Genomic DNA, 21,086 nt, shown 5'->3' on the forward strand with positions numbered 1-21,086 from the left:
GGGGTTTTCACCAAAACACTAAATTACAAGTACAAATATATTTAGGAAGACAATTATATTTTGATCAAGTCTTGCAAAATAATGGATGGAAAAGATCCAAGAATTGATTCCCTGCCAGCATTTCAAAGTTCCATTTCATCCTAATCGCTACCACAGACTCGTAAATGTCACCACAACCATCGCGAACTGTGATGGGGGAAGCATATCAAAAAGTACAAAATGTACATGAAAGTATTTTGCCATCACTACTGTTAGAAGAGCCATTTTATTTTTGTGAAACGCCAAGCGCAACCAACTTGTTATATTTTATTTAAATAAAAACGAAAATAAAGTTCTGAAAACATAGATATTACGCTTAAAATTGTGAAAGGTATATGGTGAACAATTTTCGAATTTCCAAATAGAATAAAGTGATCGTTTTTCAAATATTTTTCCAGGCACACTGTCTCCATCACTGGCTGATAGACGCTGCAATATGTAACTTGCTACCTAAAACTCAACATCATTCTTTTATTAATGCAAAAAATTATGTTAAATGTGATGAGATAAACCGAAAAATGTTTATAAGAAATTATAAATGTTTAATCAAATCAATAAACATCTACACAATCGTGTTTTACTTGACCACAATGATTCTTCTACAATTATCTTAAAATGCACTTTTTCTGATAGTTTGCAGGGGTTCTTATTGGTGTCCTTCGAAATTGATCTAAATAGGCACCTAATAATTGCACTGATGAGAAACTTTTTCGTAGTAAAGGTGGGTATTAAGTTCGAGTTTAGCCGCTAAAAACGTAATTTTTTCACGATTACTTTTCTTTAATAATCCATTTTAAGGAATACAAACTTTGTGAAAATTTGCTTTGGGCTTTTCCCCATCAAGTTATAATAAAATATGCAACAAATATGTATAATTTCATGCATTTTTCTTACTGATTTAGTTTTCACTATACATGTTGGTTGAAGTGCTAATGCTTGTTTTGGAACATCAATTGCTGTGTCTCCTTTTGTTTAAATTATGTTTTGTGTTTATTATCCCGATGCCCAGTACTAATGAAACGATTGTAAAATATAATTCTCCAAATAAAGCTTTTATTTTGTTAACATTTGTGTTTAAATTTCATGTTATATATGTACATTATTTATATTCTACCATATAGTAGGGAGCGGCTAGATATTGTTGCTAGTTTATTATGGAAATACAACTCCATGTTATACTTTGTTTTATCAATCATCAGATTACATTTTTAAATAATAATCAGATCCACTTTTGTGTTATAAATTCACAAAAATCAGTTTAATAAATAAATTATTTCTTAATTCACATTGCAAATGGCGCCATGTTATGAAAATACTGACTACGCGAGTTACGTCAGTTTTTCAACTCGAAAAAAAAAACAAAGTACCACAAATGGAAAAAATTTCGCTAGTTTTTCGCATGTTTTGGTTTTGTATGGAGTTTCAACGCGAAAACCGAACAGAGTACCGGCCTTAAGGTGAAAACTAAATCAGTAAAAAAAACGGCATAAAATTATACATATTTGATGAAAATTTTATTATAAGTTGATGGGGAATACCCCAAAGCAAATTTTCACAAAGTTTGTATTCCTTAAGGTGAGTACTATGTTCGAGTTTTTCACCAAAACACTAAATTAAAAGTGCAAAAATATATATGAAGACGATAACATTTTTATCAAGTCTCTTCAAATTATGGATGGAAAAGGTCCAATGTATTGATTGCGAACAATTTAATATTTCGAAATTAATTGATTAAAAAAAGTAACCGTGAAAATAAGCTGGTTTTCAGTTTGAAAACTGAACATAGTACTCAGCTTAAAGGTGGATTAATTAAGAAAAGTAATCGTGAAAAATGGCGATTTTAGTGGATAAACTCGAACTTATTACCCACCTTAAAGGTGAGTACTATGTTCGGGTTTTTCACCAAAACACTAAATTAAAAGTACAAATATATTTATGAAGACGATTATATTTTGATCGAGTCTTGCCAAATAATGGATGGAAAAGATCCAAGGAATTGATTGCAAATAATTTTATATTTCTAAATAAGTTAACTAAAAAAAGTAACCGTGAAAACAAGGTGGTTTTCAGCTTGATTTCACGGTTACTTTTTTTAATTAACTAGTTTAGAAATATACAATTATTTGCTATCAATTCCTTGAATCTTTTCCATCCATTATTTGGCAAGAATCGATCAAAATATAATCGTCTTCATAAATATATTTGTACTTTTAATTTAGTGTTTTGGTGAAAAAACCGAACATAGTACTCACCTTTAGGCTCTAAAATCGCAATTTTTTCACGATTACTTTTCTTTAATAATACTTTTAAGGAATACAAACTTTGTGAAAACTCGCTTTGGGCTATTCCCCATCAAGTTATAATAAAATCTGCAACAAATATGTATAATTTTATGCCTTTTTTTACTGATTTAGTTTTCACTTCAGTGAAAAAACTCGAACTTAATACCCACTTTAAACCCAAAAAAAATCAAACATCTAACATATATCAAACATATAGGCCGGTACTCTGTTCGGTTTTCGCGTTGAAACTCCATACAAAACCAAAAAATGCGAAAAACTAGCGAAATTTTTTCCATTTGTGATACTTTGTTTTTTTCGAGTTGAAAAACTGACGTAAATCGATCAGTCAGTATTTTCATAACATGGCGCCATTTGCAATGTGAATTAAGAAATAATTTATTTATTAAACTGATTTTGGTGAATTTATAATGCAAAAGTGAATCGGATTATTATTTAAAAATGTAATCTGATCGATTGAGAAAACAAAGTATAACATGGAGTTGTATTTCCGTAATAAACTAGCAACCAACATCTAGCCGCTTGTAGAACATAAATAATGTATAAAACATGCAATTTAATCACAAATGTTAACAAAATAAAAGCTTTATTTGGTGAATTATATTTTACAATCGTTTCATTTGTACTGGGCATCGGGATAACAAACACAAAACAAAATGTTAACAAAAGGAGTACAGCAATTGACTTCAACCAACCAAGCATTAGAACTTTAACCAACATGTATAGTACAGGGGTAGCAATGAATGGAATCACAAGAATTAATTGCTATGTCCAAAAAATAAAATTGTAAAGCATTGTAAAATTAGATTTTTTAAATCCAAAGTTATTTGTAAAATAACTACTGCTTCTTCTTTTTCAATTTAATTATTATGTATGCGTGTATGTGTGTAAATCGAGCCACTACACGCTCACAAAAACTCGCTTCTGTAACATATACTCCCAAACATATTTTGCTTCAAGCATATACATTTTTGGCTATTGCCCAAACATTTATATGTTTGATCTCTTCCAATATATAATATGTTTGAAAGCATATTGGTCTAAACAATATATGTTTGGGTAGTCTAAGTTCCAAACATTTTGTATTTTTGCATCCAAATTCAATTATGTTGTCTTCCAAAAAACAATATGTTATTATGTGACCATATAATATGTTTGGAAGCATTTTGCACCCAAAAATATTATATGCTTAAAAAAAATTCTCCAAAACAATATTGTGCTCAACATTTTATTTATTTATTTATATATTTACAATCATAATGAATTATGAAAATAAACAGGTAATATAGGTGCTAACAACATAGGTTTTCGACCTGAATGCTCAAAATTTTGTTTCTGCCCAATTGTATATTCCCCGACATCTTTCTCACTTCCACGAGATTTTTTAGTTCTTAGCACCTTTTTCTGTAATACAAACATTGTAGAAGAAATTATTCAATTGTATGATTTTTTATTTTAATTTTACCTTTTGCCGGACGGTGATTCGAACAGCGGACCACACAGTTTGTAAGAATCAAAGAAGTATCTGATCAATTGCCCAAGGAAAAATAAAATGCAAATTTTGTAATAACAAGCAACAACCACCAACTTAATTCAATATCACTCCCTGTTAAATAGCGCTCCAAGCTACTAAACACATATATGTTTATAGGCTATTTCTAAATTAATATATGTTTGCATCCAAGCATATTATTTTTAAAAACATTTTATGTCCCAAACATAATATGTTCTAACATATTAACATATATGTCCCAAACATGTTATGCTAGTTTATGAACATTATATGCTTGCACTCAAAAATATTGTGTTAAAAATTTGTGTTCCAAACATATAATGTTTATAGCCAAACATATGAAGAACAGTCTTTTTCATCCGTGTAGTTGTCTATGTATATTTAATCATTTCGTGACATTTTGCGATGTTGTCAATACATTTCGATGAAATACACGCGAAAAGTTCCAAAATGGCTGTTTTTTTCTTCAAAATATATTGTCAACACTATCATTTTTCAACGCGAAACAATGATTGAGTGGAACTTTTTTCGCACCAACAAACAGAGTACCGGCCTTATATTAGGAAATTTTAAATAAGTTATTTTTCTAATGCGCTTTACAGACTATCAGTTAGTCCGGACGGAATGTCGGTGTTTGTAAAGAATCTTACAGTGTGTCGGATCGATACGACTTGTCGGCGATGACTAAATAATCGGTAAATGTGTTATCGATTCCATAAACATGCAGCAGTATCGATTATGCCTTCGGACTTAACTTATATGTGTACAATATATGGGATATGTCATCGCCGACAAGTCGTATCGATCCGACACATTGTAAGATTCTTTACCGACATTCCGTACGGAATAACTGATAATCTGTAAAGCGCATAACAGCAACAAGATTCATATAAGATAATTTTCGTAAAGAAGAAAATTTAATAAATATAATACACATTTCTGTTGTTAAAGATTTTTTTTGTCATTTACAAAGTTCAAGAAATAAATAATTTATGAAAGTTTTACTCGTTTCAGAAAACTATTGACACAATTTAAATAAAGTTCTCCCTACCAACACTTTTTGAATGTGATGGCACTTCTGAAAATCATAACCACGTCGAAAACAGTCGTATACGATATCCAAAACTCGTCGCAAAAGTGCCGTCACTATTGAGAAGTTGCACCACTCCAAAAAAGTATCGCATGAGTGCAATTTATTTTTAGATAAATAAAAATAAAATAAAAATAAAATTATTATTGAAACACATTGAACGTAATGCCTTGAAAAGAAATTATGTTGATTTATAATACTACGTTCGCACTAGACACGAAATCTAGCTATTTAGAACTAAAATCTCTTTACAAATCTCAAGTGTTGGGACTGGCAAAATAACGAGATTTGGTAGATTTGAGGATTTAGCAGCTTTCATCTACAAGGAAAATTGAGGAAGCAAGTACTAAAACCACAGTTGTACAAGGCAGTATATGGGATTTTTAAAGAGATTTTGTAGAAATCCTTTACAAGCCTGCTGATAGTTGCCTATTCCAAATCTACTGAGATCTAGGAGGATTTCGGTCAATATCCTCGTTTACGAGGATTTCGTGTCTATTGCGAACGTAGTATAATTTGCATTTCTACTATATTCGGCTGATGCTCCAGCGTCTATCCCCTGCCAACATTTTTTGAATTTGGAGGCGCTTCAGAGAATCCCCACTACGTCGAAAACAGTCGTATACGATATCCAAAACTCCTCGGAAAAGCGCCGTCACTATTGAAAAGTTGTACCACGCCAAGTTACTACAAAAAAGTATCGCATGAGTGCAATTATTAGGAGCCTTTCTGGATACATTTAGAAGGACGCCAATAAGAGCCCCTTCAAACAATCAGACAAAGTGCATTTTAAGATAGTTTAAGATAGGCTTATTACCCTGCCAGCATTTCAAAGTTCCATTTCATCCTCATCGCTACCACAGACTCGTAAATGTCACCACAACCATCGCGAACTGTGAAGGGGGAAGCATATCAAAAAGTACAAAATGTACATGAAAGTATTTTGCCATCACTACTGTTAGAAGAGCCATTTTATTTTTTGTGAAACGCCAAGCGCAACCAGCTTGTTATATTTTATTTAAATAAAAACGAAAATAAAGTTCTGAAAACATAGATATTACGCTTAAAATTGTGAAAGGTATATGGTGAACAATTTTCGACTTTCCAAATACAATAAAGTGATCGTTTTTCAAATATTTTTCCAGGCACGCTGTCTCCATCGAAAATAAACAAACTGGCTGATAGACGCTGCAATATGTAACTTGCTACTTAAAACTCAACATCATTCTTTTATTAATGCAAAAAATTGTGTTAAATGTGATGAGATAAACCGAAAAATGTTATATTTATAAGAAATTATAAATGTTTAATCAAATCAATAAACATCTACACAATCGTGTTTTACTTGACCACAATGATTCTTCTACAATAATTTATTTCAATGAAAACGAAAATAAAGTGCTGAAAACATAGTTATTACACTTAAAATTGTGAAAAGTAAATTGGTGAACAATTTTGACTTTCCAAAAGGAATAAAGTGATAGTTTTTCAAATATTTTTCCAGACACGCTGCCTCCATTGGGAATAAAAGTACTGGCTGATAGACGCTACAACATTTAACTTACAACTTGTAACTCAACATCAATCTCTCATTAATGCATAAAAATGTGTCAAATGTGATGTGATAGCCGTATAAATGTTATATTTATGAGAATTTATAAATGTTTCATAAAATTAATAAACATCTAAACAAACGTGTTTTACTTGACCACAATGATTCTTTTACAACTCTCTTAATATGCACTTTGTCTGATTGTTTGAAGGGGCTCTTATTGGCTTCCTTCTAAATGTATCCAGAAGGGCACCTAATGATTGCACTCATGCGATACTTTTTTGTAGTAACTTGGTGCACCACGCCAATAGTGACGCCGCTTTTTACGATTGTTTAGATGTCTATTAATTTTATGAAACATTTATAAATTCTCATATGCCGTTTTTTACTGATTTAGTTTTCACTTCAGTGAAAAAACTCGAACTTAATACCCACTTTAAACCCAAAAAAAATCAAACATCTAACATATATCAAACATATAGGCCGGTACTCTGTTCGGTTTTCGCGTTGAAACTCCATACAAAACCAAAAAATGCGAAAAACTAGCGAAATTTTTTCCATTTGTGATACTTTGTTTTTTTCGAGTTGAAAAACTGACGTAAATCGATCAGTCAGTATTTTCATAACATGGCGCCATTTGCAATGTGAATTAAGAAATAATTTATTTATTAAACTGATTTTGGTGAATTTATAATGCAAAAGTGAATCGGATTATTATTTAAAAATGTAATCTGATCGATTGAGAAAACAAAGTATAACATGGAGTTGTATTTCCGTAATAAACTAGCAACCAACATCTAGCCGCTTGTAGAACATAAATAATGTATAAAACATGAAATTTAATCACAAATGTTAACAAAATAAAAGCTTTATTTGGTGAATTATATTTTACAATCGTTTCATTTGTACTGGGCATCGGGATAACAAACACAAAACAAAATGTTAACAAAAGGAGTACAGCAATTGACTTCAACCAACCAAGCATTAGAACTTTAACCAACATGTATAGTACAGGGGTAGCAATGAATGGAATCACAAGAATTAATTGCTATGTCCAAAAAATAAAATTGTAAAGCATTGTAAAATTAGATTTTTTAAATCCAAAGTTATTTGTAAAATAACTACTGCTTCTTCTTTTTCAATTTAATTATTATGTATGCGTGTATGTGTGTAAATCGAGCCACTACACGCTCACAAAAACTCGCTTCTGTAACATATACTCCCAAACATATTTTGCTTCAAGCATATACATTTTTGGCTATTGCCCAAACATTTATATGTTTGATCTCTTCCAATATATAATATGTTTGAAAGCATATTGGTCTAAACAATATATGTTTGGGTAGTCTAAGTTCCAAACATTTTGTATTTTTGCATCCAAATTCAATTATGTTGTCTTCCAAAAAACAATATGTTATTATGTGACCATATAATATGTTTGGAAGCATTTTGCACCCAAAAATATTATATGCTTAAAAAAAATTCTCCAAAACAATATTGTGCTCAACATTTTATTTATTTATTTATATATTTACAATCATAATGAATTATGAAAATAAACAGGTAATATAGGTGCTAACAACATAGGTTTTCGACCTGAATGCTCAAAATTTTGTTTCTGCCCAATTGTATATTCCCCGACATCTTTCTCACTTCCACGAGATTTTTTAGTTCTTAGCACCTTTTTCTGTAATACAAACATTGTAGAAGAAATTATTCAATTGTATGATTTTTTATTTTAATTTTACCTTTTGCCGGACGGTGATTCGAACAGCGGACCACACAGTTTGTAAGAATCAAAGAAGTATCTGATCAATTGCCCAAGGAAAAATAAAATGCAAATTTTGTAATAACAAGCAACAACCACCAACTTAATTCAATATCACTCCCTGTTAAATAGCGCTCCAAGCTACTAAACACATATATGTTTATAGGCTATTTCTAAATTAATATATGTTTGCATCCAAGCATATTATTTTTAAAAACATTTTATGTCCCAAACATAATATGTTCTAACATATTAACATATATGTCCCAAACATGTTATGCTAGTTTATGAACATTATATGCTTGCACTCAAAAATATTGTGTTAAAAATTTGTGTTCCAAACATATAATGTTTATAGCCAAACATATGAAGAACAGTCTTTTTCATCCGTGTAGTTGTCTATGTATATTTAATCATTTCGTGACATTTTGCGATGTTGTCAATACATTTCGATGAAATACACGCGAAAAGTTCCAAAATGGCTGTTTTTTTCTTCAAAATATATTGTCAACACTATCATTTTTCAACGCGAAACAATGATTGAGTGGAACTTTTTTCGCACCAACAAACAGAGTACCGGCCTTATATTAGGAAATTTTAAATAAGTTATTTTTCTAATGCGCTTTACAGACTATCAGTTAGTCCGGACGGAATGTCGGTGTTTGTAAAGAATCTTACAGTGTGTCGGATCGATACGACTTGTCGGCGATGACTAAATAATCGGTAAATGTGTTATCGATTCCATAAACATGCAGCAGTATCGATTATGCCTTCGGACTTAACTTATATGTGTACAATATATGGGATATGTCATCGCCGACAAGTCGTATCGATCCGACACATTGTAAGATTCTTTACCGACATTCCGTACGGAATAACTGATAATCTGTAAAGCGCATAACAGCAACAAGATTCATATAAGATAATTTTCGTAAAGAAGAAAATTTAATAAATATAATACACATTTCTGTTGTTAAAGATTTTTTTTGTCATTTACAAAGTTCAAGAAATAAATAATTTATGAAAGTTTTACTCGTTTCAGAAAACTATTGACACAATTTAAATAAAGTTCTCCCTACCAACACTTTTTGAATGTGACGGCACTTCTGAAAATCATAACCACGTCGAAAACAGTCGTATACGATATCCAAAACTCGTCGCAAAAGTGCCGTCACTATTGAGAAGTTGCACCACTCCAAAAAAGTATCGCATGAGTGCAATTTATTTTTAGATAAATAAAAATAAAATAAAAATAAAATTATTATTGAAACACATTGAACGTAATGCCTTGAAAAGAAATTATGTTGATTTATAATACTACGTTCGCACTAGACACGAAATCTAGCTATTTAGAACTAAAATCTCTTTACAAATCTCAAGTGTTGGGACTGGCAAAATAACGAGATTTGGTAGATTTGAGGATTTAGCAGCTTTCATCTACAAGGAAAATTGAGGAAGCAAGTACTAAAACCACAGTTGTACAAGGCAGTATATGGGATTTTTAAAGAGATTTTGTAGAAATCCTTTACAAGCCTGCTGATAGTTGCCTATTCCAAATCTACTGAGATCTAGGAGGATTTCGGTCAATATCCTCGTTTACGAGGATTTCGTGTCTATTGCGAACGTAGTATAATTTGCATTTCTACTATATTCGGCTGATGCTCCAGCGTCTATCCCCTGCCAACATTTTTTGAATTTGGAGGCGCTTCAGAGAATCCCCACTACGTCGAAAACAGTCGTATACGATATCCAAAACTCCTCGGAAAAGCGCCGTCACTATTGAAAAGTTGTACCACGCCAAGTTACTACAAAAAAGTATCGCATGAGTGCAATTATTAGGAGCCTTTCTGGATACATTTAGAAGGACGCCAATAAGAGCCCCTTCAAACAATCAGACAAAGTGCATTTTAAGATAGTTTAAGATAGGCTTATTACCCTGCCAGCATTTCAAAGTTCCATTTCATCCTCATCGCTACCACAGACTCGTAAATGTCACCACAACCATCGCGAACTGTGAAGGGGGAAGCATATCAAAAAGTACAAAATGTACATGAAAGTATTTTGCCATCACTACTGTTAGAAGAGCCATTTTATTTTTTGTGAAACGCCAAGCGCAACCAGCTTGTTATATTTTATTTAAATAAAAACGAAAATAAAGTTCTGAAAACATAGATATTACGCTTAAAATTGTGAAAGGTATATGGTGAACAATTTTCGACTTTCCAAATACAATAAAGTGATCGTTTTTCAAATATTTTTCCAGGCACGCTGTCTCCATCGAAAATAAACAAACTGGCTGATAGACGCTGCAATATGTAACTTGCTACTTAAAACTCAACATCATTCTTTTATTAATGCAAAAAATTGTGTTAAATGTGATGAGATAAACCGAAAAATGTTATATTTATAAGAAATTATAAATGTTTAATCAAATCAATAAACATCTACACAATCGTGTTTTACTTGACCACAATGATTCTTCTACAATAATTTATTTCAATGAAAACGAAAATAAAGTGCTGAAAACATAGTTATTACGCTTAAAATTGTGAAAAGTAAATTGGTGAACAATTTTGACTTTCCAAAAGGAATAAAGTGATAGTTTTTCAAATATTTTTCCAGACACGCTGCCTCCATTGGGAATAAAAGTACTGGCTGATAGACGCTACAACATTTAACTTACAACTTGTAACTCAACATCAATCTCTCATTAATGCATAAAAATGTGTCAAATGTGATGTGATAGCCGTATAAATGTTATATTTATGAGAATTTATAAATGTTTCATAAAATTAATAAACATCTAAACAAACGTGTTTTACTTGACCACAATGATTCTTTTACAACTCTCTTAATATGCACTTTGTCTGATTGTTTGAAGGGGCTCTTATTGGCTTCCTTCTAAATGTATCCAGAAGGGCACCTAATGATTGCACTCATGCGATACTTTTTTGTAGTAACTTGGTGTACCACGCCAATAGTGACGCCGCTTTTTACGATTGTTTAGATGTCTATTAATTTTATGAAACATTTATAAATTCTCATAAATATAACATTTATACGACTATCACATCACATTTAACATATTTTTATGCATTAATAAAAGATTGATGTTGAGTTACAAGTCAGCCAGTGTTTTTATTCCCACCCTGCCAACATTTTTTGAATTTGGGGGCGCTTCTGAGAATCCCCACTACGTCGAAAACAATCATATACGACATCAAAAACTCGTCGGAAAAGCGCCGTCACTATTGAGAAGTTGTACCACGCCAAGTTACTACGAAAAAGTTTCTCATCAGTGCAATTATTAGGTGCCTATTTAGATCAATTTCGAAGGACGCCAATAAGAACCCCTGCAAACTATCAGTAAAAGTGCATTTTAAGGTAATTGTAGAAGAATCATTGTGGTCAAGTAAAACACGATTGTGTAGATGTTTATTGATTTGATTAAACATTTATAATTTCTTATAAATATAACATTTTTCGGTTTATCCCATCACATTTAACATAATTTTTTGCATTAATAAAAGAATGATGTTGAGTTTTAAGTAGCAAGTTACATATTGCAGCGTCTATCAGCCAGTTTGTTTATTTTCGATGGAGACAGCGTGCCTGGAAAAATATTTGAAAAACGATCACTTTATTCTATTTGGAAAGTCGAAAATTGTTCACCATACACCTTTCACAATTTTAAGCGTAATATCTATGTTTTCAGAACTTTATTTTCGTTTTTATTTAAATAAAATATAACAAGCTGGTTGCGCTTGACGTTTCACAAAAAATAAAATGGCTCTTCTAACAGTAGTGATGGCAAAATACTTTCATGTACATTTTGTACTTTTTGATATGCTTCCCCCATCACAGTTCGCGATGGTTGTGGTGACATTTACGAGTCTGTGGTAGCGATGAGGATGAAATGGAACTTTGAAATGCTGGCAGGGCAATGGAGGCAGCGTGTCTGGAAAAATATTTGAAAAACTATCACTTTATTCCATTTGGAAAGTCAAAAATTGTTCACCAATATACCTTTCACAATTTTAAGCGAAATAACTATGTTTTCAGCACTTCTTTATCTTTTTTATTTAAATAAATTATAAGAAGCAAGATGTGCTTGGTGTTTCACAAAATATAAAATGGCTCTTGTAACAATAGTGATACTATGGCTCTTGCGAATAGTGATGGCAAAATACTATCACAGTTGGCGATTGTTGCAGTGTCACTTACGAGTCGGTGGTAGCGATGAGGATGAAAAGGAACTTTGAAATGCTGGCTGGGAACGTACATTTGAATTAAAAAATGCGTGTAAGTTTTAATAAATTATCCAACTAGTTTTTTCGTTGTTTTTTGTGACAGTAAAATATTTTTTTTTTCAAAATTACTTGTTTTTATGAAACCCGGATTATTTGTTTCATAAAATACCGTCCATCGGATTTGGAAAAAATCCTGGTTTTTGAAGCCGATAAAACCCGACTTTAAATAAAGATAAATGAAGATCACAAAATATCAAATTCAGAGTTGGATATTGTTATAGTCTCATGTTAGCGATTGGGATAAATTCAAACTTTGAAATGCTGTCCAATTTGTTTACGAATGAAAGCTTTCGTTTTGACTTAGCGATATTTCTGTGATGGCACTTAATTTGTATGTCATGTGTAACAGTCCCATTACCTGTTCGGTGAGTTTTAGCCACCTGCTTACTTCACGAAACTATTGGCAACTCTGACGAACAGATGTTCTGTACAAATAATAATAAAAGTTTTGTTTACATTGTCTTTAGATTTCTTAATTGCTTTTATCATTGAATAAACATGATAATTGACGTGAAGAGAAGAAAAGGTAATCAAAACCAGAGACAATGGTTTCGCCTTCTTTCCACAACACCACGCTACTTTGGACTTCCCAAGAAGATGATGAATATCAAAATGATGCTTTCAAAAAGGTTTGCATTTGTTTTAACATTTTTTCCGGAATGTTGACACTTATTTTTTCTCTATGTTCTGCAGCCTTTTGCCTCCAGTTTGGGGGAAACTGTAATAGAGAAATGGCCCATGTGGCAGACAATGCGTCTCTTGCGTTTTTATGGTGTACATCGTTGTCTTTGGGATACCAAAAATGAGGATAACAGTAACAGAAAAATGCGTCATGCAGCTCTTTTGGATATTACCGCAGCCATGGGAGGGGAACTAACTAAGAATCAAATTGTGCAAAAGATAAATGTTATAAGAGCCACATATCGTTACGAAAAGAAAAGAATAAAACAACGAATGGAACGTGGCTTAGGAGCGAAGACCAAACTGAAATGGTTTCCTTTAGCAGATGCCTTTCTGAGGAAAGTGCCAAAGAAGAGGCGAAAGTTAAAGGTGCGTAAAAATTACTTTTTATAAGCCTACTTTTACTTATAACAATGAGGTTTTATACTTGATTTTAGAGCGACTCAAACTTCCACTCAGATTTGGAGGATGAAATTACCTTCCCCATAAATTATGAAACATTAGGCCCTCTTTTGGGTGAATATACCACTCAGAAGATAAATGAGCTTCCATATTATAATATACTCGAATTGAAGGAAGAGAATATCAATACAAATGAAGATATTTTCAAACAAAATGAATACGATGACAAATCAAAGGAATTTAGTGATCTGAAAGCCATAGAGGATGATCTTCAAAAACAATTGGAAATTTTGAACACCTCAGACAATAAATATGTCCATGAAATGCTAGAAATATCGGGAGTGGATAGCTTTACAAGCATTCCCAAACAAGAACAAAGTAAGGATCACATAAAAGCCGCATGGTCCTTGGAGACAACAATTCAGTTTATACATTTGCTAAAGAAAAACTCTATACTTTTGACAAGTAACCTTAGCCTAGAACTTGTAGAAGAATCTCAAAAAACTGCTTTGGAAGCGATAGCTAGAGAAATGTGCAGAACGTACAAGAGTATAGAAAAACGTTGGCAAATATTTCGACAAACCTATCACGATGAAAAACTGAAAATCTTGGAAAATCCACATTATATTCCTCTTTATAAATGGTGGATTGAAGCCGATCATATAATGGAATCCATGCCAGAATTAAAAATGGAAGCTATATATCTAGATGAATTCCATATAGGATCGGATAATGAAGAGCAAGATTATGAAAGTCGTTTTGAAAACCCCATACCCTCCGTGGCACCCATGTCCAATATGAATGAAGAAATGGCTTCATTATTTCATGATGAATTTTTGTTGGATTCTAAGAAAAACTTGACACCAGATTTAGATACAGGACCTTTAAATTGCGACAAAATTATATGGAAAGGTATAGAAGATGATCTATTGGAAGGTAAATGGTCATTAAAACATTCGGTAAAATTTTTAAGGCTATATGGTGCCCATAGATGTTTGTGGGACTTGAAAGATCCCGATTATAGGTCAAGAAAATTGCGTAATGCCGCTATTGAAGATATAGCCGCGTCCATGGGTTATAATCTAACACCAGCCTATGTGGCGAAGAAAATAAAAATATTTCGTATTACCTATATGCAGCAAAGAAAACGTATTCTGGATGCAACACAAAAGGGACTAAAACCAGACATTCTGCTTAAATGGTTTCCTTTAGCCGATAGTTTTCTGCGACCCCACATTGGTTTGCGTTCCATACAACCCGATGCCAAGGAGATTCCGCAGTTTGATTTTCAATATGTTTATGCAAATTTGAATTTAATCGATCCAGCTTTGCTGAATGATTTTCGTGGAAAGGGAACACAAAACGCTATAAACATTGGTGATGAAGAGAATGTGTTTGGAAATTCAGATGATGAATAAATTGGTAGATTTATTGTAGATTTGCAAAAGGCGATATTGTGCAATATATAGAATGCTGCTGGAGGACAGATTGTGGACTTATGCTACTGGAGCATAAATAAGAAAAAGATAAACATAAATAAAGGTCTTTAATCTGAAGCTGTAAACTGATTTTGAATTATTTGGATATATTTGCATTTAAAGTTACTATAATAGACTGCAAGATGGTTGGATGTACAGCTGTTTCGGAATTACCATGCTTGCAAATTTGTTTGGGCAGTAGCCGACTATCAAACCTTTTTTCAGAATTTATTCTGATAATTGGTTGATAGTTTTGCTGCAAGTAGAGGATGCTGATGAGGAATGTGGTAATTCCGAAACAGCTGTACATCCAACCATCTTGCAGTCTATAGGGCTTTGCCCAAATAAATTTGACAAGCATACTTTTCTCCTGTTGGTTACGCTACACTTGTAGTTTAGTCAATGCATGGTTTTAAGCTGAAATCAAAAACATCAATAATGATCGAAGAGAAACCAACAATAACAAAACGAATGAAGATAGAGGAAGCACGCTCAAAAACAAACCCAGCCAACTACATTCAAATCGATGATTTGAGTTTGACAAAGGAAAAGAGATATGCTTGCAAATTTGTTTAGGCAGTAACCGACAATCAAACCTTTTTTCGGAAGGTTCAAGTGTAATTCACTTTGGGTTGAGTGAATTACCCGAATTTATTCTGATAATTGGTTGTTGTTGTTGTTGTAGCCCCTGTGGAAAAAGTATAGAAAAAGACAAAACAAACAAAGGATAAACGATTACAAACAAATACAGGGATTAGACATTTCAAGCATCCACATCCAGTTCAAGGAAGCGTGCTGTCTCAACTGGATGTGTCCAAAGCGAAGCAGGTGTCAGATCTGTCGGTCTAGCAGGACATTCGAAGAGGTGCCTCGTGATATGAGGCGAATGTCCACAACTACTCATATTTCCAGTAACATGTACTAATCACAGGAATGTGTTCTTTACGACGCCAGTAGGAGGGATGGCAAGATAACTGTCCAGGTTTTCAGCGACAATTCATTGAGGCAAACCATTTGTTGCTTTCGATAAATATCCTACGGCACCTATATGACAAATGGAACCATAGCTGTTGTCTCAGACATATCCTTGGAACTGTTTTTGTGCTCAGTTGATTCCCACGCCCAGTGCGAAGGCACACACATGTTGTTAGGGAGCCATCTTGGAGCTATGGTTGGCATGCCCAACAATGTGTCATGGGTTCAACCTCAATTTTAAACGACCATCAAAAAAAGTTATGATACTGAAATTTTTGAGTGGTATTTCTTCATTTCTTCTCTAAGTGGTTTCACCACAGACTAGTTTTTGCACAGTGGGCTCCACAGTGAAAAAAATCTTGAAAACGTATTTTCAACTTTGCGCTTTTCACAAGATCTTTTCGAATGAGGAATCTGAGTTCAAGCCATTTCCAAAGAACCCAGTTTCTATACCGCATGAGGATAAGTTTTTGCACTTTGGACTTTTCACAAGTTCTTTTCTGATGAGCATGAGACCTCAAGCTCTTTCCAATGAACCCAGTAAGCCAAATAGTAAAAATTCGAATTTGAGAAACTTAACAAAGGTCGTCCCCTGAATCGACGTTAAAATGTAGATTTTATTGAAGTATCAGACTGCGAAATTGAAAAATGATTGCATAATTATTTTTACACGTGCCCCATAAAAATTCTATTTCTTTGCAATTTTGGCCATTAGCCCTCGTTTGACTTCCGTATACTACCTTTCAGCTCAAGTCAATGCAATATTTATTGTATGGCAAAACATAAAAGAATCCACCTAAATTTGTGATTCTTATTTTATCTTATGAAACAGTGTCCGGTCGTAAAATACAATTTATAATCTACAATAACCTGCCAACATATCCCGAAGAAACAAGTAATCAAAAATTCGGTTGTTAACACATATACGAACAGAATTTGAAGCTTCTTGATTTAAGAAAACAATGAAATGCCTTACAGGCAATTTAATTTAGAAAACATAAAAAATTATCCATCCAAGACGGCCATTGGTACGACAATGAATTGAATTTAACTTCATATCAACTATAAACCATCACTCTTATCCGTTCCTATAAAATTTTTGCTGCTCTTTGGATTGTTGTACGTGATGTTTTTTTTTAGCAGAAATGAATTTAAAGATAATTTATGTGACTAAGATTTGTTTTGGATTTCTCTTAGTGAATATGGTCGATAGAATAGATATACATAGAATTTTTAAACGAGATTTGCAATAATAATATTTCAGATTTTTTACTGTAATATTTGTGGGATATCTAAACCCTTATAAATTTAGTCCGATATGTACTTAGTTTCACTGCATGGACCCTTTCCTTAAACCTCCCTACTGTGGACTCTGTCCCTTGGCAAAAGTTTAAAACACTATCCAAAAACCGTCCCCTTATGTCACTTTGGAATGGTGTTAGCCCACTTTGAATTCTGTCCATATGAGAAAGACTTAAACCCCGGATCAGTGCTGCCGCTAGTGAAAAATTGAGTGAAGTAGATTTTGGAAAAAAAGTGGAGTAGATTGAATAAAATTGAAGTAGCGCACATTTTTGAAAACAAAACAATAGAATTTATTTTATTATACCCTCCACCATAGGATGGGGGTATATTAACATTGTCATGCCGTTTGTAACACATCGAAATATTGCTCTAAGACCCCATAAAGTATATATATTCTGGGTCGTGGTGAAATTCTGAGTCGATCTGAGCATGTCCGTCCGTCCGTCTGTTGAAATCACGCTAACTTCCGAACGAGAAGCAAATTTCATCCGATCCAGCCGAAATTTGGTACATGGTTTCAGCATATGATCTCTAACAACCATGCAAAAACTGATCCACATCGGACCATAATTATATAAAGCCCCTATATAAACTGATCCCCCGATTTGGCTTGCGGAGCCTCTAAGAGAACCAAATTTCATCCGATCCGGCTGGTGTAAGTATATGGTCTCTAACAACTATGAAAAAATTGGTCCACATCGGTTAATAATTCAATGATTAAAACCGCTATGTTCATCGTAATTAAAGGAATAGGAAAAACAATTAGGTAATATGGGGGAAAATTTTAAAGTTTGAAGCAGAACAAAAAGTGAAGCAGGACACTTATATAAGTTTGGAATCGTGTTGGACCATGTCCATAGGAAGAAGTCCTAAAACCCGACCGGAGTCCGGCCACTCATACAGTTTTGGACTCCATACTTAGTAGGAAATCTTAATCCCCACTCATGTGCCCTTGGGAAAAGTTTAAAACACTATCCAAAAACTGTCTCCTTATGTCACTTTGGAATATTGTTATCCCATTTTGGATTCTGTCCATAGGAGAAAGTCTTAAACCCCGGATGAAGGAAGACCACTTATGTGTGTCTGTAGTGGGGTTAGCCCATGCCGAAATCTATCCATAGGAGAGTGTCGTAAACCGGCCGAAGTACGGCTACTTACATCCTCTGTCGTTAGGAGGGAGAGGTAAACCCCGGCTGAAGGCCACCTTCTTACGTCACTTTAAAATCGCATTAACCCACTTTGGACACAAAATCAAAATCTTGTCGTTTTAATATCGCTTTAGTCCACTTAGGATCTATCTATAGGTGAAAGTCTTAAACCTCGCCATCCATATCACTTTGCGTTCGCTATGGTGTACTTTGGACTCTATACATAGGAGAAAGTCTGTAACCCCACTCGAAGGGCTAACCTAACCTACAATACAATGCTATTCGAAACAACAAGTATGAAGTTATATCCAAAAAGGTTAGCATGCCCTCTTTGTATACAAATGGTCAAAGGTTGAATTCCAGTTCAACCAATCTCCAAAAAGCTTTTCAGTGGGGGATTATCCCCTATCAGTAATGCTGGTGAGTGTTTCAAACCAATGTACATCGATTTTCCGACCCGGCTATGAAAAGATATCCTTAGTCATTGAGCTAAACGTGAGTACTGCCCATAGACAATATAACATATAGATGACCCACTATTCACTTTAAAAAAATGTGTCAGTTCCAGAAATTAATTTTCTGACATTTCGTTTTGATTTTTTCGTAAAAGAGTTGGTCCCAAACATTAATTTTCGCGCATTTGCTTTTATGTTGTTCGTAAAGAGCAATGCTGCTCAAAATTATATTTCGCGGTTTTGGTCACGAATTTTTTGTTCAAATATTTCGAATGTGGTTTTCGTATATGTTCTTTAACAACCATGCAAAAATTGGTCCATATCGGTCAATACACCCTCACAAAAAATCGCTTCTGTAACATATACTCCCAAACATATTTTGCTTCAAGCATATACATTTTTGGGTATTGCCCACACATTTATATGTTTGATCTCTTCCAATATATAATATGTTTGAAAGCATATTGGTCTAAACAATATAATATGTTTGGGTAGTCTAAGTTCCAAACATTTTGTATTTTTGCATCCAAATTCAATAATGTTGTCTTCCAAAAAACAATATGTTATTATGTGAACATATAATATGTTTGGAAGCATTTTGCACCCAAAAATGTTATATGCTTAAAAAATTCTCCCAAACAATATTGTGCTCAAAATTTTATTTATTTATTTATATATTTACAATCATAATGAATTATGAAAATAAACAGGTAATATAGGTGCTAACAACATAGGTTTTCGACCTGAATGCTCAAAATTTTGTTTCTGCCTAATTGTATATTCCCTCACATCTTTCTCACTTCCACGAGATTTTTTAGTTCTTAGCACCTTTTTCTGTAATACAAACATTGTAGAAGAAATTATTCAATTTTATGATTTTTTTATTTTAATTTTACCTTTTGCCGGACGGGGATTCGAACAGCGGACCACACAGTTTGTAAGGATCAAAGAAGTAGCTGATCAATTGCCCAAGGGAAAATAAAATGTTAATTTTGTAATAACAAGCAACAACCACCAACTTAATTCAATATCGCTCCCTGTTAAATAGCGCTCCAAGCTACTAAACACATATATGTTTATAGGCTATTTCTAAATTAATATATGTTTGCATCCAAGCATATTATATTTACAAACATTTTATGTCCCAAACATAATATGTTCTAACATATTAACATATATGTCCCAAACATGTTATGCTAGTTTATGAACATTATATGCTTGCACTCAAAAATATTGTGTTTAAAAATTTGTGTTCCAAACATATAATGTTTATAGCCAAACATATGAAAAACAGTCTTTTTCATCCGTGTAGTTATATACAGTCCCCATATAAACCGATCCCCAGATTTCACCTCCAAAGTCTCTTGCAAAATTCATCCGATCCGGTTGAAATTTGGTGCGTCGATTTAGAATATGGTCCCTAACAACCGTGCAAAAATTTATCCATATTGGTCCATAATTATATATAGTCCCCAAATAAACCGATCCCCAGATTTGACATCCGGAGCCTCTTGGAGTGTAAATTTCATCCGAGCCGGTTGAAATTTGGTACGTGATCTAAGTATTTATGCCCATATTCATAATAATTTACTCACAATTTATCGAAGGAATTTGTATGGTAATAGTAGGTTTAAAGTTTACGTTAACTTTTATGAATTTGGGGGTTAGTCTTTAAAACCCATGCAAAACTTCGTCCATATCGGACCAATTATACATAGCACCCATATAAATCCCCAGATTTGACCTCCGGAGCCTCTTGTGCTAGTATATGGCCGCTAACAACCACGCCAAAATTGGTCCATATCGGTCTATAGTTATATATAGCCCCCCAGATAAACCTATCCCCAATCACACACAAATTGGTCCATATTGGTTCGTAATTGTATATAGCCCTTATAAATCGACCCCCATATTTCAATTCTCTCAATCCGCTCAAAACTTCATATCCGTTGGTAATTATTTATACACTTCCCTATATACCGGGTCAAGAACTGAATTATATACGCATTTAATCTTTTGTTTTTTTTTTGCCTGGCCGAACTTATTGCCGTATTTACTTGTGTTATTTGT

General features: G+C 33.2%; 1 protein-coding gene and 2 long non-coding RNA genes across 3 annotated transcripts; all 3 read left to right on the forward strand.

Moving 5' to 3' along the window:
* The first annotated feature begins 5,511 nt into the window (after nt 1-5,511).
* On the forward strand, nt 5,512-6,297 carry LOC142227691 (uncharacterized). The gene is made up of 2 exons (XR_012719982.1): nt 5,512-6,020; nt 6,088-6,297. It is a non-coding gene; the product is annotated as an uncharacterized LOC142227691 (long non-coding RNA).
* A 3,990-nt stretch (nt 6,298-10,287) lies between these two features.
* On the forward strand, nt 10,288-10,735 carry LOC142223094 (uncharacterized). The gene is made up of 2 exons (XR_012718558.1): nt 10,288-10,458; nt 10,526-10,735. It is a non-coding gene; the product is annotated as an uncharacterized LOC142223094 (long non-coding RNA).
* Nucleotides 10,736-13,023: 2,288 nt separating this feature from the next.
* Nucleotides 13,024-15,211, forward strand: LOC142224247 (uncharacterized). Its single transcript, XM_075294020.1, has 3 exons — nt 13,024-13,201; nt 13,266-13,622; nt 13,691-15,211. Exons 1-3 carry the CDS (start codon nt 13,118-13,120, stop codon nt 15,071-15,073), a joined length of 1,824 nt encoding a protein of 607 aa, XP_075150135.1. The 5' UTR covers nt 13,024-13,117; the 3' UTR covers nt 15,074-15,211.
* Nucleotides 15,212-21,086: the final 5,875 nt, after the last annotated feature.

The sequence above is a fragment of the Haematobia irritans genome, chromosome 2 (genome assembly GCF_050003625.1).
Source record: "Haematobia irritans isolate KBUSLIRL chromosome 2, ASM5000362v1, whole genome shotgun sequence".
Classification (NCBI taxonomy): Eukaryota; Metazoa; Arthropoda; class Insecta; order Diptera; family Muscidae; genus Haematobia; species Haematobia irritans.

Coding starts and splice junctions, on each gene's coding strand:
- LOC142224247 (XM_075294020.1), top strand. CDS start 13,118: ATGGTTTCGCCTTCTTTCCACAACACCACGCTACTTTGGACTTCCCAA. Junction 13,202..13,265: donor AAAATGATGCTTTCAAAAAG/GTTTGCATTTGT, acceptor TATGTTCTGCAG/CCTTTTGCCTCCAGTTTGGG. Junction 13,623..13,690: donor AGAAGAGGCGAAAGTTAAAG/GTGCGTAAAAAT, acceptor ACTTGATTTTAG/AGCGACTCAAACTTCCACTC.